At 43.5% G+C, this 11,845-nt stretch overlaps 1 protein-coding gene across 1 annotated transcript; it reads left to right on the top strand.

Moving 5' to 3' along the window:
- The first annotated feature begins 78 nt into the window (after positions 1 to 78).
- On the top strand, positions 79 to 11,694 carry top1a (DNA topoisomerase Ia). The gene is made up of 21 exons (XM_030373942.1): positions 79 to 234; positions 710 to 734; positions 3,196 to 3,286; positions 3,539 to 3,653; positions 4,313 to 4,365; positions 4,468 to 4,560; positions 4,751 to 4,826; positions 5,007 to 5,101; positions 5,216 to 5,331; positions 5,645 to 5,766; positions 5,897 to 6,019; positions 6,122 to 6,309; positions 7,854 to 7,998; positions 8,309 to 8,452; positions 8,581 to 8,766; positions 8,853 to 8,921; positions 9,067 to 9,181; positions 9,419 to 9,546; positions 9,847 to 9,941; positions 10,056 to 10,205; positions 10,384 to 11,694. The coding sequence occupies exons 1-21, from the start codon at positions 202 to 204 to the stop codon at positions 10,484 to 10,486; spliced, it is 2,265 nt and encodes a 754-aa protein (XP_030229802.1). The 5' UTR covers positions 79 to 201; the 3' UTR covers positions 10,487 to 11,694.
- Positions 11,695 to 11,845: the final 151 nt, after the last annotated feature.

Genomic DNA, 11,845 nt, shown 5'->3' with positions numbered 1-11,845 from the left:
TTGGTCCGTTTTTGAGCCTGTAGGAAGGGGTGAAAGGTCCCGTGTTTAAATTACTTGCGCATGCGCATCGGTGTACAGACGGGACTTTGTCTGCTGCTCGTGAATTTCTTTCTTCATTCTGCCAGCAGCTTCTCGCCGGTGATTTAACTGCACATTTCTCACTTAGTTTTTTTTTCTTCTCAGCCCGACAAAGCATAGGAAATGAGTGGGGATTACTCCCATAACAACAACCAGGTAATACAAAGCATGGCTTATCACCTCTCTAAAGTTTGACTCCAGTTAAATCCGATTAATTTATTTGATGGTGTATTATGTGGTTTGGTTGACAGGTTGGCTAACTGTTACCAGAGCTAACTCGCGCTAGCTCGGCATGTTTTGTAGCCATCACATTTGATTGTAAGACTTTGCTAAACAACACTCAGTTATATTTGTTAATTAAAATGATGGCCATGAGAGAACAATGATTTCTTAATATCTCAATTACTGCATCAGTATAAAACGATGTAAGAATAGCTCATTAAGTGAGCTTTGCCTCGGCAGTAAAGGCTAGACACACTTTAGTGCCATGTTACCAGCCAGCGTAGCATGCTAACCCTAGCAGGCTAACCAGCAAGCTAACTGCCTCCCTGCCGTCCACCAAGTTTAAAGTTAGTTAGCCGGCTTTCAAGCTAACGCTATCTAAACATGCTTATTTTTTCTACATTTTCAGATTGACTGTGGCCCTCGAAACAACGGTGAGTCCACGATATTGTGTCGACAATACAAAATGATGACTCAAAATTTGACGCGTCTACACAATTTCATAACGTTAGTTCTCAGCAGAGGACAGAAATGGCGACCAGAGACTAAGTCCTCTCCCTCTCTCAAAAGCGCCTATTGTTCAAAAAGAAGGGCTTCAAAAGGCATTTCGGCCATTTATTTACTCTAATGGGTCAATTGTTTTAGTACATTCTGACGTATTTTACGTGTTAACATGATCCGTTTTTCTTTTTAGTGTTCTCAGATGCCACATTTGTTATCTGAAAGTGAGGGTTTGGGGTTTGCGGACTTAGTCTCTACGCCATTTTCTTTTTTCGCTCTAGCGGCCTGGCTCTACTGTAGCACTGAACATGGGCTATGAAGTGCAGATGGCTGTCTGGAAGCGAAACGCGCAGGGACAATACTCGATCCACTCTCCATCGTGCAGGTTTAGATAGGCCTTGCACGTTGTTTCAAGTAAACGTTCTTTCCGAGATGGCGTTTAAATATAAAATAGTTATCCATGGTTTTTAGTAGCATTAGCCATTGAAACCAATCTGGCTACAGTTGCCTTGTGGGGCAAACAGTTTTGTACAGGGCACACATTGAATACAGCATCTATATAGATATGTATGTGTCTATGTGTATATATATAGTTGGAGGCTTTTCCACGGGATGTCCCTGATCAGAAATTAAGCCCCAATTAACTTTACAAAAAAGTATTCTAGAAATTATTTAAATGTATTTATTGTGTGCCATTGTTTTAATGTGGACGGTGCATTATTTTATATGTTCTGTCACTGCCCAGGGCATTCTATAAATACAGCTGTTATAGGGCAAACTAGTTCTGGCTTTAGATTATGGACTTCTTGGACACTGTCATAAACAGTGTATGTCGTTTAATTGAATACTGAATTTACAAGACGGTTGTCTACGGATAACTGTAATTGATATATTTTAAAGGAGACATATTATGGCAGTTTCACAACAAGTAAACATAGTATTTGAGTTCCAGAAAACATGCTTTTGTAGCCGTTTGCTGGAAATAGCTTTTAGGAAAAAGAAAATCTTGCCTACCGTAGTATTCCCCTCTGGTTCAGTCCCTTCAGAATTCGCTGTTTCTGGTGTCTGTAGCTTTAATGCAAATGAGCCTCTGCCCATTGACCAATGAGCTGCCGGACCGAACAACTGCATGGAGGAGAAGTTTGCAGACTCCTGTAGCTCTATATCTATATATGATAATATTATGTATGGGTATTTGTATAATATTATATCTAATATCACGGCCAAAAGCTATGTTGGCCTCGGATGTTATTATGAATCATAAAGTCTGCGTCTGACGTCTCTGGCACTTTCACAACAAGTAAAGACTCGTATTGGGGGCTATCTCGGCTATGTTCTGATTGGAGGCGAGTGGGGAAGTGGGAGGTAATATTCAAGGCCCCCTCCTATGTAGGAGGGGACGTCGAAACTGTCTCACTGTTTTGGTAACGGGGTACTTTCAGAAATGCATATCTCACTCAAAAAATGTACAGACTTTTTTCTAAGTTTGTACTCGCGTGTGAGCACCAGAGACCCAAAACAAAACCCGAAATCCCAGGAAAAGGGTTGTTTTCATATGTTCCCCCCCCTTTAAGGATCAAGGGGACGGTTTTCCTTAGTCGCGTGTGTTGTGCTGCTAAACCAGCAGCTGTTATCATAGTCTAAATAATCATGTTCTGACTTGAAGTGAGTTCGCTGCATGTGTTCCTCTTTGTTCATAGTAACCTTTTAGAATAGATCACAACATACCAGTAAATGAACTGTCCCTATTATAACCGCATTAATCTCAATATTCCACTTCATTAATTTCATCAGTCCTTTAGGTAAGGCATTTCGGCTACCTACCAAACCTAACTTATTTTGTCAGCAATAGTTAGCTAGTAGTTATGTTTAGCTTAAGTATTGAGTATAGATTCATCTGCATGTGTTTTCTGTTTAAGATTGATGGGGCATGATAAGCTCCTCATGTTGTCAGTCTTATTTGGCCATTTCTGTACATCTGAAACCAGAGAAATTGTGCAATCAATGACTGTTTCCTGCTTGCCGTTAGGAGGGTTTTCTTAACCTCTGCTAAACAACAGTTTTTTTTTAAGTTAAGAAAATGCATAGTTGGCTTTGTTTGCATGTTACAACCTGTCCTACATTGCATATCAGCATCATCAAATGTAGTGACACTAGGGGATGCTGTCTTTCCATAAAAATGGATCTTTGTGGCACAAGCATTTAACCAAATTATTTTGTTGAATGGGGAAAAAGTGGACTTGAATTTGTGAACATTTTGTTTGTCATCCGTGGTTTTATTAGTAGTAGTTTGTATGAAAAAAGGACTCTCCTCCTCTTATTCCTGTATTGTCCCAAAAAAATAACGCAATGTGGTAATGAAGAAAAGCTGACGTCCATTTCCTTCATCCTAAGATCCTCACAAACATAAAGAGAAGCACAAAGAACATAAAAACAAGGACCACAAGAAGGACAAGGAACGGGAGAAATCCAAACATGCCATCAGGTAGGGCTGATATCCTATTGGGCAACTACATGATTATGTTGCGTTCTAGCAAATGTTTTTTGTCTGCTGGACCTGCAGGATATATCCTGTGAATACTCATGACTCTCCTCTGATTACCAAGTTTGTCGTTGCGCCATTGGTATTGAATTCCAACCACTCTGTTATCAAAGCAATCGTAATAATCGAAATTGACGTGGTGTTTGAGTTCTGCCTAAAGACGTGTTTTTATGTTGTTTGCCTCTAAAACTCCAGTGACCACAAGGACCCTTCTGATAAGAAGCATAAGGACAAGGAGAAGATGAAGCACAAAGAAGGCAATGCAGACAAACACAAGGACAAACACCGGGACAAGGAGAAGAGGAAGGAGGTAATTATCATACAAATTCAATGTGGCAATCTTCGTCGTTCTCTAGACCTGGCTAACTTGCAGGGTTGTTTTTTTTCAAGCTCCATCTACCTGTTATATGTATAATACAGTAGGAAACCTTTTCTTAATTGTATTTAAGCTAATGTGTGATTTACATTCTAACGTGATGCATTTCTTTCATTGGGTAATGGGTGTCCTGATTCAAGCAGGGGTTGACACATTCTAAACAAATATGGGTGACATTATTTGTCGGAATGTCCTTGAAGTACTCTTGTTATCGCAAATTTAACCCAGCGTCAATAGAGTCAAATCGATACGCATCCCTCTGTGTAAAGCCGAAAGGCTCGAAACCATGGTTAGTTTGTATTGTGAGTTGAGTTACATGGTACCACCATAATAATTTTCCCATCTCACTCTTGGGGCTGCAATTTGCACATCTCACTGAATCATGCTCTTGGGACTGCAACGGGACTAGAGGATATAGCTAAATGGACTGTGTGCTAATTCAAGATGTACAAAAAATGAGTACTATGAAAATTGGTTTTCCAATAAGAGGGCCTGCTGTGATTAATGACTGAGCTCAAGCAGTAATGTTCCAGCCTTTATTTATATATAAATTCTTGACTATTTTCGTCCTTAATTTTGATCCTCATTTTCAGGTGAAGTCTGCCGACGGCAAGGTCAAAAAAGAAAAGGAGAACGGCTTCTCCAGGTAAAGCTTGAGACATTTCACCGTCCACTGCCTCTAGCGATTGGCACACATCTTTTAAAAGAATGGGAGAGGATTGATTTTCTGGGATGTCTTCTTTTCCAGCCCCGGCCATGTGAAATCTGAGCCCGAGGATGACTTTTACCACTCTCCCAAGCAGGAGAAGACTCTTAAGAGGGAACGTGAAGAGGACTTTGAGTGAGTTTAATCAGTCCACCTTAATGCTGTACTAGCATTGGTGTTTTGTTTTGTCATGTTGGATATGGAAGTTGAACCGAGGGAGCTATTTAGAAAGTTGAATTTATTATCAAATATTTTGTTAAATGTGTGGGTTGACGGTTGGTTTGTTGTTGCCACCCTGGCTCACTGATAGTTTCCTCCTTTTCAGGTCAGAATTCAAGCCCAAGAAGATCAAAATTGAGAACGACAAGGCCAAGGGCAAAAAAAGGAAACAAGAAAATGAAGTAGGAGACATTTACTGTGGTCATGAGTGATTATGCATTTTAGGTTGGATCCCATTGATTAATGCTCCTGCAACCTTTTTAAGAACGGGATGTTCCACATGATGCCCTGCTGTTTATACTGCACACTACTCCGGCCCGGGTTGAACGCAGGCTCACGCCCTCCTGTGTCTTTGTTTTCAGGACGTAAAGCCGAAAAAGACTAAAAACAACAAAAAGGGAGAAGTCGCCGACGGCAAGAAAAAGGGCAAGAAGGAGCCGGAGGAGAAGTGGAAGTGGTGAGTTCAAGGACCCGTGTGTCCGTAGTGCGTTTGAGCTTTGCGTTCCATACATGGCGGTGCAACTATTTTGCGGCGGGTGGAAGGGTAACCGTGGCGCTGTGACGCCCCCAGGTGGGAGGAGGAGCGCTACAAGGACGGGGTTAAATGGCAGTTCCTGGAGCACAAAGGACCCGTGTTCGCGCCCCCCTACGAGGCTCTTCCCGACCACGTCAAGTTCTACTACGACGGTTTGTCTTTTTAATCCCTTTTTTTTTTCCCAACAGTCTTCACTGTGCGTGTCTATTACCTGATAATCGGTCTGGTGGTTGACTGTTCACTATGATTTCACATGCGGGGCTGTTGGCTCAAAAAATAAACCTGGCCCAAGCACATGCTCGAGCAAAACCTAATCAACCAGATTGACCAACCGCTGCTTCTCATTTGTTTGTTTATGATTCAGACGGATAACCTCCTGGCTAGGATACCATTGTGTGGGATGTTTGGCCTTGGTAGTTTAAGATATAAAGAGCTTACTGATGGATATTTTGATGTGTTCACCAGGTAAACACATGAAGCTCGCCCCAGCAGCTGAAGAGGTCTCCACCTTCTTTGGTAAAATGCTCGACCATGATTACACCACGAAGGAAGTCTTCCGGAAAAACTTCTTCAAAGACTGGAGAAAGGTAGGAATGAGAGTGGAAGGGAGTATTCACATCTATTGTAGTCTTTAAATAAATATTTTCAAAGGAGTTTTATTTTGGGAATCGTACAAGATCGGATTTTAAGAATGCTGTCTTCTGCTGGTCCTCATAGGAAATGAATTCTGAGGAAAAAAGCAAAATCACAGATCTGAAGAAGTGTGACTTCAACGAGATCAACGACTACTTTAAGGCCCAGTCTGAGATCAGGAAGGCCATGTCTAAAGAACAGAAACTGGTGAGCCATGCGTCCCATTAAATGTTACATTATATTCGTAGTTGTTATGAAATCTATGGCCAACGTCTTCTGCTGTTAACCACTTGTTCTTCTGTGTGGTAGAAAATCAAAGAGGAGAACGAGCGGATCCTGCAGGAGTACGGCTTCTGCCTCATGGACAACCACAAGGAGCGCATCGCTAACTTCCGCATCGAGCCCCCCGGCCTCTTCCGGGGCCGCGGGGACCACCCCAAGATGGGCATGCTGAAGCGCCGCAGCCGTCCGGAGGACATCATCATCAACTGCAGCAAGTGAGTGCCCTTCCCTCACAGGGGAGGACGGGCTGCACATGGAGGGCTTCGTGGTCACTGCAAAAACCATGACTGCTATTGATTGGCCTGATATTGAGATTAGTATTTATCCAACAGATTATCGAATTTGCCAACCATTAGCTGACACCTTGATGACCAGTAGGGCTTTGACTTTTGGCCAAAAATCATATTCGAAGTTCGTTTGTTTATTAATATTAGTATTCGAATATATTCGAATATTTATTAATAATATTTTGACCATTAAATGCCTTCAGTAATACCTGGGCTGAATCCGAGTACTTAGTACATACTATTTATGTTCAGTGTCTACTACTTGACCGTACTACACTTGTAGTACGGTCTACAGCTATGCGTAGAACGCCTACAACGGTCTACAGCTATGCGTAGAACGCCTCTGAACTCTTCCTTACACCGCCGTAACTCCACCGGATGTTTGGAGATGACGTGTCTCCCCTCAGATGCCGGCAAAATTACCTTGATTAGTTACCTGTTTTCCATCTTGTCATCGTTGCTATTAAATTAAAAATGTCTCTTTTTACTTAATTACTTACTTTACTTTTTTACTCTTTTTAATGTCTTTTTTTCGCCGCTTTCTATGACGTCTTTCTAAGCCGCTGTTGGTAGTGTCGGGTCAGCCATCACTTCTTCGTTCGTTACCAGACTCGTAGTCTGGTAACGTAGTGACCTACCGTTGTATACTGTGGCGGTAGTACGCATTCGGAAACGTTTTCCGTACTACACAATGCACACTGAGCATTCGGACACGCTATATTTGTGGCGTACTACAAAATGCATACTATAAGTATGAGTATTCGGATTCAGCCCTGGATTGGGCTTTGCGAGGTTTGTTTACAGGCGTTGCTATGGTTACCGGTCTTGCGTGTTCCAACTGTTTATTATGTTTCTAATAAATCGCTGTCTAATCAATACTTCATTCACTGCCTCTTCCGTGGATATTACAATATTATGAATAGAATGCATGGGTTCTCCGACGTCTCTCCCTCTTGGCCTGCCCATAACAGGTTCGAATATTAAGGGCTGCCTAATATTCGTTCGAATTATTTTTATTTTTTTTGATATTCGAATTATATTCGAATCACGAAGTTCGAAGTCAAAGCCCTAATGACCAGCCGTTCTTTCTTCGCTCAAAGACAATATTGAATGTCAGTTATTATCTAACAATGGCAGAGAAAACATCTGCATAAAATTGAAATTGCGTCGCATTGATTTGTGCGTTGGCGCTCCTCACGCCGAGCATCATCGCAATACTAGCGCTCTTTATGGCAGTGCTTGTGATTCCTATGGCTGCTTATTGCTGAGATTTTAACGGTTTGGAGTTGAAAATAAAGCAGGCGTACAAAGGAAAAAAAAAAACATTTTAAATCAAATGATTGACTTAAATCAATTAATTATGAAGACTTAAGTAAATGTAGGCCTTATCATGGTGTGTCAATATTCTGACTTGACGTCTCCTCCCCCCCCCCGTCTCTCCCCCCCCCCCCCCCCCCGTCTGCGCCCCGTAGGGACTCAAAGCACCCCAAGCCTCCCCCCGGGACCAAGTGGAAGGAGGTTCGCCATGACAACAAGGTCACGTGGCTGGTGTCCTGGACGGAGAACATCCAGGGGTCCATCAAGTACATCATGCTGAACCCCAGCTCCAGGATCAAGGTACACACACATCTATTTGTCTAAATTGATGCTGGAAAGGGTTTATATCAGTAAGGGCTTTGACTTCCAGCCATTCTCAAATGCCTCTCGCACCACATAGCGCTAACTATGAACAACCATTTTGTATATAAATTGGATCTTCTGACCTGTTTTTTCTGCATAACCTTCCGTGATGTGGCACTCTTTGGCTCATTGGCGTGCAACTGCTTCCATTTGTTAATCTCATGTTGGCCTTTTTAAAACCCCTTTTTGATACTGTAATGGTTCTAAATCAGAGTCGTGATTATAAAGCGTCTGTCTGCTTTGTTAGGGGGAGAAGGACTGGCAGAAGTACGAGACGGCGCGTAGATTGAAGAAGTGTGTGGACCGCATCCGGAGCCAGTACCACGAGGACTGGAAGTCCAAGGAGATGAGGATCCGCCAGAGGGCCGTGGCGCTCTACTTCATTGACAAGGTGAAGTCCTGAGTCATGGTGGAAACTAGACCCCAGTGCAGGGGGGTGGACTGACTGTATGGGCCATCTACTGGAGGAATGCGGTCCTGACTGTTTAACTGACGCCCTGCTGTTTTGCCCGTGACCAGCTGGCTCTGAGAGCGGGTAACGAGAAGGAGGAGGGCGAGACGGCGGACACGGTGGGCTGCTGCTCGCTGCGCGTGGAGCACATCAACCTGTACCCCGAGAAGGACGGGCAGGAGTTTGTGGTGGAGTTTGACTTCCTGGGTAAAGACTCCATCCGCTACTACAACAAGGTCCCTGTGGAGAAGAGGGTAAGGATGGTGGATGAGCGCTCTGGAACAATGCGCCCCCTTTTTTTCTTTAGTTTCGGTCTAAAATGTGTCCTTTTGTCTCTCAGGCGTTCAAGAACCTTCAGCTGTTCATGGAGAACAAGGCCACAGAGGATGACCTGTTTGACCGGCTAAACGTGAGTACAGTGCATCACACCATCGCGGTCAAATTTAGAGCCAACTCATGAAGGGACATTTGTGTTCCCAGCTTTAAGTATGTAGTGGGGTCTTCATAAAGCATGATGTCTTGTATGGTGTTTAGAGCATGTTCTCTTCCTCCAGACTTCCATCTTGAACAAGCACCTGCAGGAGCTGATGGACGGACTCACGGCCAAGGTGTTCCGTACCTACAACGCCTCCATCACCCTGCAGCAGCAGCTGAAGGAGCTCACTAGCCGTAAGCACCCACCCATGATACCGTCTCTGGCAGCAGCCCATAGAAGCTCTTTTCAGAGCTGTTCAGAGACTTATCTCCAAGCCTAATTCGGTGGAAAACCCGTTTTGGCGAGGCCTTAATTTTACAAGCCTATACCTGGCTGGCAAAAGCTGCCTTTTCATTTGTGGAAGCTGCACATTGCAGGGGGTCTATAAATGACGTGCATAAAAGTTATGAGGCTTTTTGATCTTTTTCCAGCGGATGAAAACATTCCAGCAAAGATCCTATCCTACAACAGGGCCAACAGGGCTGTGGCTATCCTGTGTAACCACCAGAGGGCAGCACCCAAAACCTTTGAGAAGTCTATGCAGACCCTCCAGGCGAAGGTAAGCATCCATCAGTACATCTTGTTCTAAAACGCTAGTGACTGGTCTGTGTTTCCACTCAAGCAGAAATTGTTGATGTTAAGCTTTTTTTTTATTGAAATGCTTTGCCCAAACCTTTAACTCCCTCATTGCTGAAATGAGAAGATATAAGCTTTCAGAATGGAACAGATATATTAGAAATATTCGTATTCACTTATATTGCGTCTAATTTCTTCATTGTATAATATAAAGCGTGAATTTTCCTGATGTGGGCAGTGATGTGCAGTTGTTTTAAAATGTCCCTGCTTTTAATTATTTTAGATTGACGCAAAGAAGGACCAACTTTCAGACGCCCGGAGAGAGCTGAAGAGCTCCAAAGCGGATGCTAAAGTACGGAGAGACGAGAAGTCCAAAAAGTAAGTGTATCCGAAAGATGTGTAGAGCAGCGCAGATATTGGAGAAAAAGGACACATGTGCGTTGCCCTTCAGGCAACGCACATGCTCACCTCGCCGCCCTCCTCTTCTATCAGGACGGTGGAGACCAGGAAGAAGGCCATTTCCAGGATAGAGGAGCAGCTGATGAGGATGGAGGTGCAGGCGACCGACCGAGAGGAGAACAAGCAGATTGCACTGGGCACCTCCAAGCTCAACTACCTGGACCCTCGCATCTCTGTGGCCTGGTATGACCCGTTACACCACAGCATTGAGATGACCCCCTCCAGCATGTTGGGCTGTACAGAGTCCCAGAGCTCTGATGGCTCAAAGCTCTAAAAAAACCCACAATGAATGCAGTGGACCCAAAATGGCTACTCCTCAGGGTGGAAATGGCTGACCCCTTGTGGTTTTCTGTGTCCTCAGGTGTAAGAAATGGGACATCCCCGTGGAGAAGATCTACAACAAGACCCAGCGGGAGAAGTTCGCCTGGGCCCTCGACATGGCCGAGGACGACTATGAATTCTAAGTCAAAAAATGTCTGCGTTTTTACCTAAATGACGCGCTCTTTTAACAGACATCTTGTTTTTAGCTTAAATGACTTTTCACCCGGTGGCCAGACCCGATGAGGGCGAGTGTTTGTGTGTACGTGTGGGGTTGGGCGGACGGGAGTGGCCAGACGATGAGGTGGCTTGAGTGCGTCGTGCTGCCTGCTGACCTGAGGCGATACACTCATCATCAGAGCTTCGAGGGTTTCCCTGTGGTCTTTGCGATCCCCATCCTACACTAATGCCCCACCTCGCTCACATGCACACATTGGAAGGGTGGGGGGGAAGGGGGGGATCTGGAAATACCTGAACTTTGAACTCTGTGGTCCTTATAGCTACTGTATTCAGCAAAAAAACACATGTGTAATTTTATTTCTGTCTTGTAAGCCCACCCATGTAGTATTAATGAATTCTATATTTTGATAGAAAAAGCTAAATCAGAAATTCCTTAAATACACCCAGGCGCCTTTTTTTTTTTGGAGGAAATGCGAAACTCTTGTTTTGAAGTGTGCGTGTACGTGTGCAGGAAAGGGATTCAACAAAATCAGTGTGGGTGACTATTTAAACTGGATTGTGTTAACATGTAACAACGTGAAATGCTGGGACAGGGCGACGAAATACTGCAACCGTGTCGATATTTAACAAGCAGAATGTGAATATTAATTTACAGCCTCTATCAGGGATGTCTTTAAAAAATGTAAATGTGAACTTTTTTTTAACCAATTAAGTTGCCAGCGCCCTCAGTCTGTGCGTAGGCCTGTCTACATTTGATTTTAACTGAAATCATTTTAATGATGACGAGGAAAGAATATCCCTATTCTGTTACTTGAAGATGATATTTTAATGTATTTTAAGTTGGTCAATGGAGATTTTTTAATTTCTTTCTCCCCTTTCCTGACAAGGTGTTTGTGAGAAAGATTTCAACTTTGCCAAAAAAAAATACCAATCTGTTACAACACAAGGCAGGTTTTTCTAATGATGTTTGACGGAACAGACGCGTAACAGTACATTTGATGTGTGATCGATTTGCGAAATGTTCTCACTCGCAACAGGAGGATGATGTTGGTGTCTAACAAAAAAGAAATCAACGTCCTCTCCCTGTACCATGAGGTTCGTCATGGCCCCTGATCATTTGGGTTTCTACGCACCGCTGTAGGTTTCCAAATCAATAAAACCCCTACAACTCCAACGTTGGCATTCTGTTTTTTTTTGTTTTTTGTGCTCCATGTAAACGCATGGTTTCTGAGAGCAGGTCTGCCACCCCTAACATGAGGGCCTCAGAGCCCTAAGCTGCATGTTGATTTTGGACTTGATGCCTGGAGACTTGCTGCCAAAATCCT

Source organism: Gadus morhua, chromosome 13 (assembly GCF_902167405.1).
Source record: "Gadus morhua chromosome 13, gadMor3.0, whole genome shotgun sequence".
NCBI classification, from domain to species: domain Eukaryota; kingdom Metazoa; phylum Chordata; class Actinopteri; order Gadiformes; family Gadidae; genus Gadus; species Gadus morhua.
Note: the sequence above shows the minus strand (reverse complement) of the source record. Positions and strands in the feature narration are given on the sequence as shown.

Excerpts from the sequence above, each read along its gene's own strand:
- top1a (XM_030373942.1), top strand. The coding sequence starts at position 202 with ATGAGTGGGGATTACTCCCATAACAACAACCAG. Across the intron at positions 4,827-5,006 it reads AAAGGAAACAAGAAAATGAA|GACGTAAAGCCGAAAAAGAC; the intron begins GTAGGAGACATT and ends CTTTGTTTTCAG. Across the intron at positions 6,020-6,121 it reads TGTCTAAAGAACAGAAACTG|AAAATCAAAGAGGAGAACGA; the intron begins GTGAGCCATGCG and ends TCTGTGTGGTAG.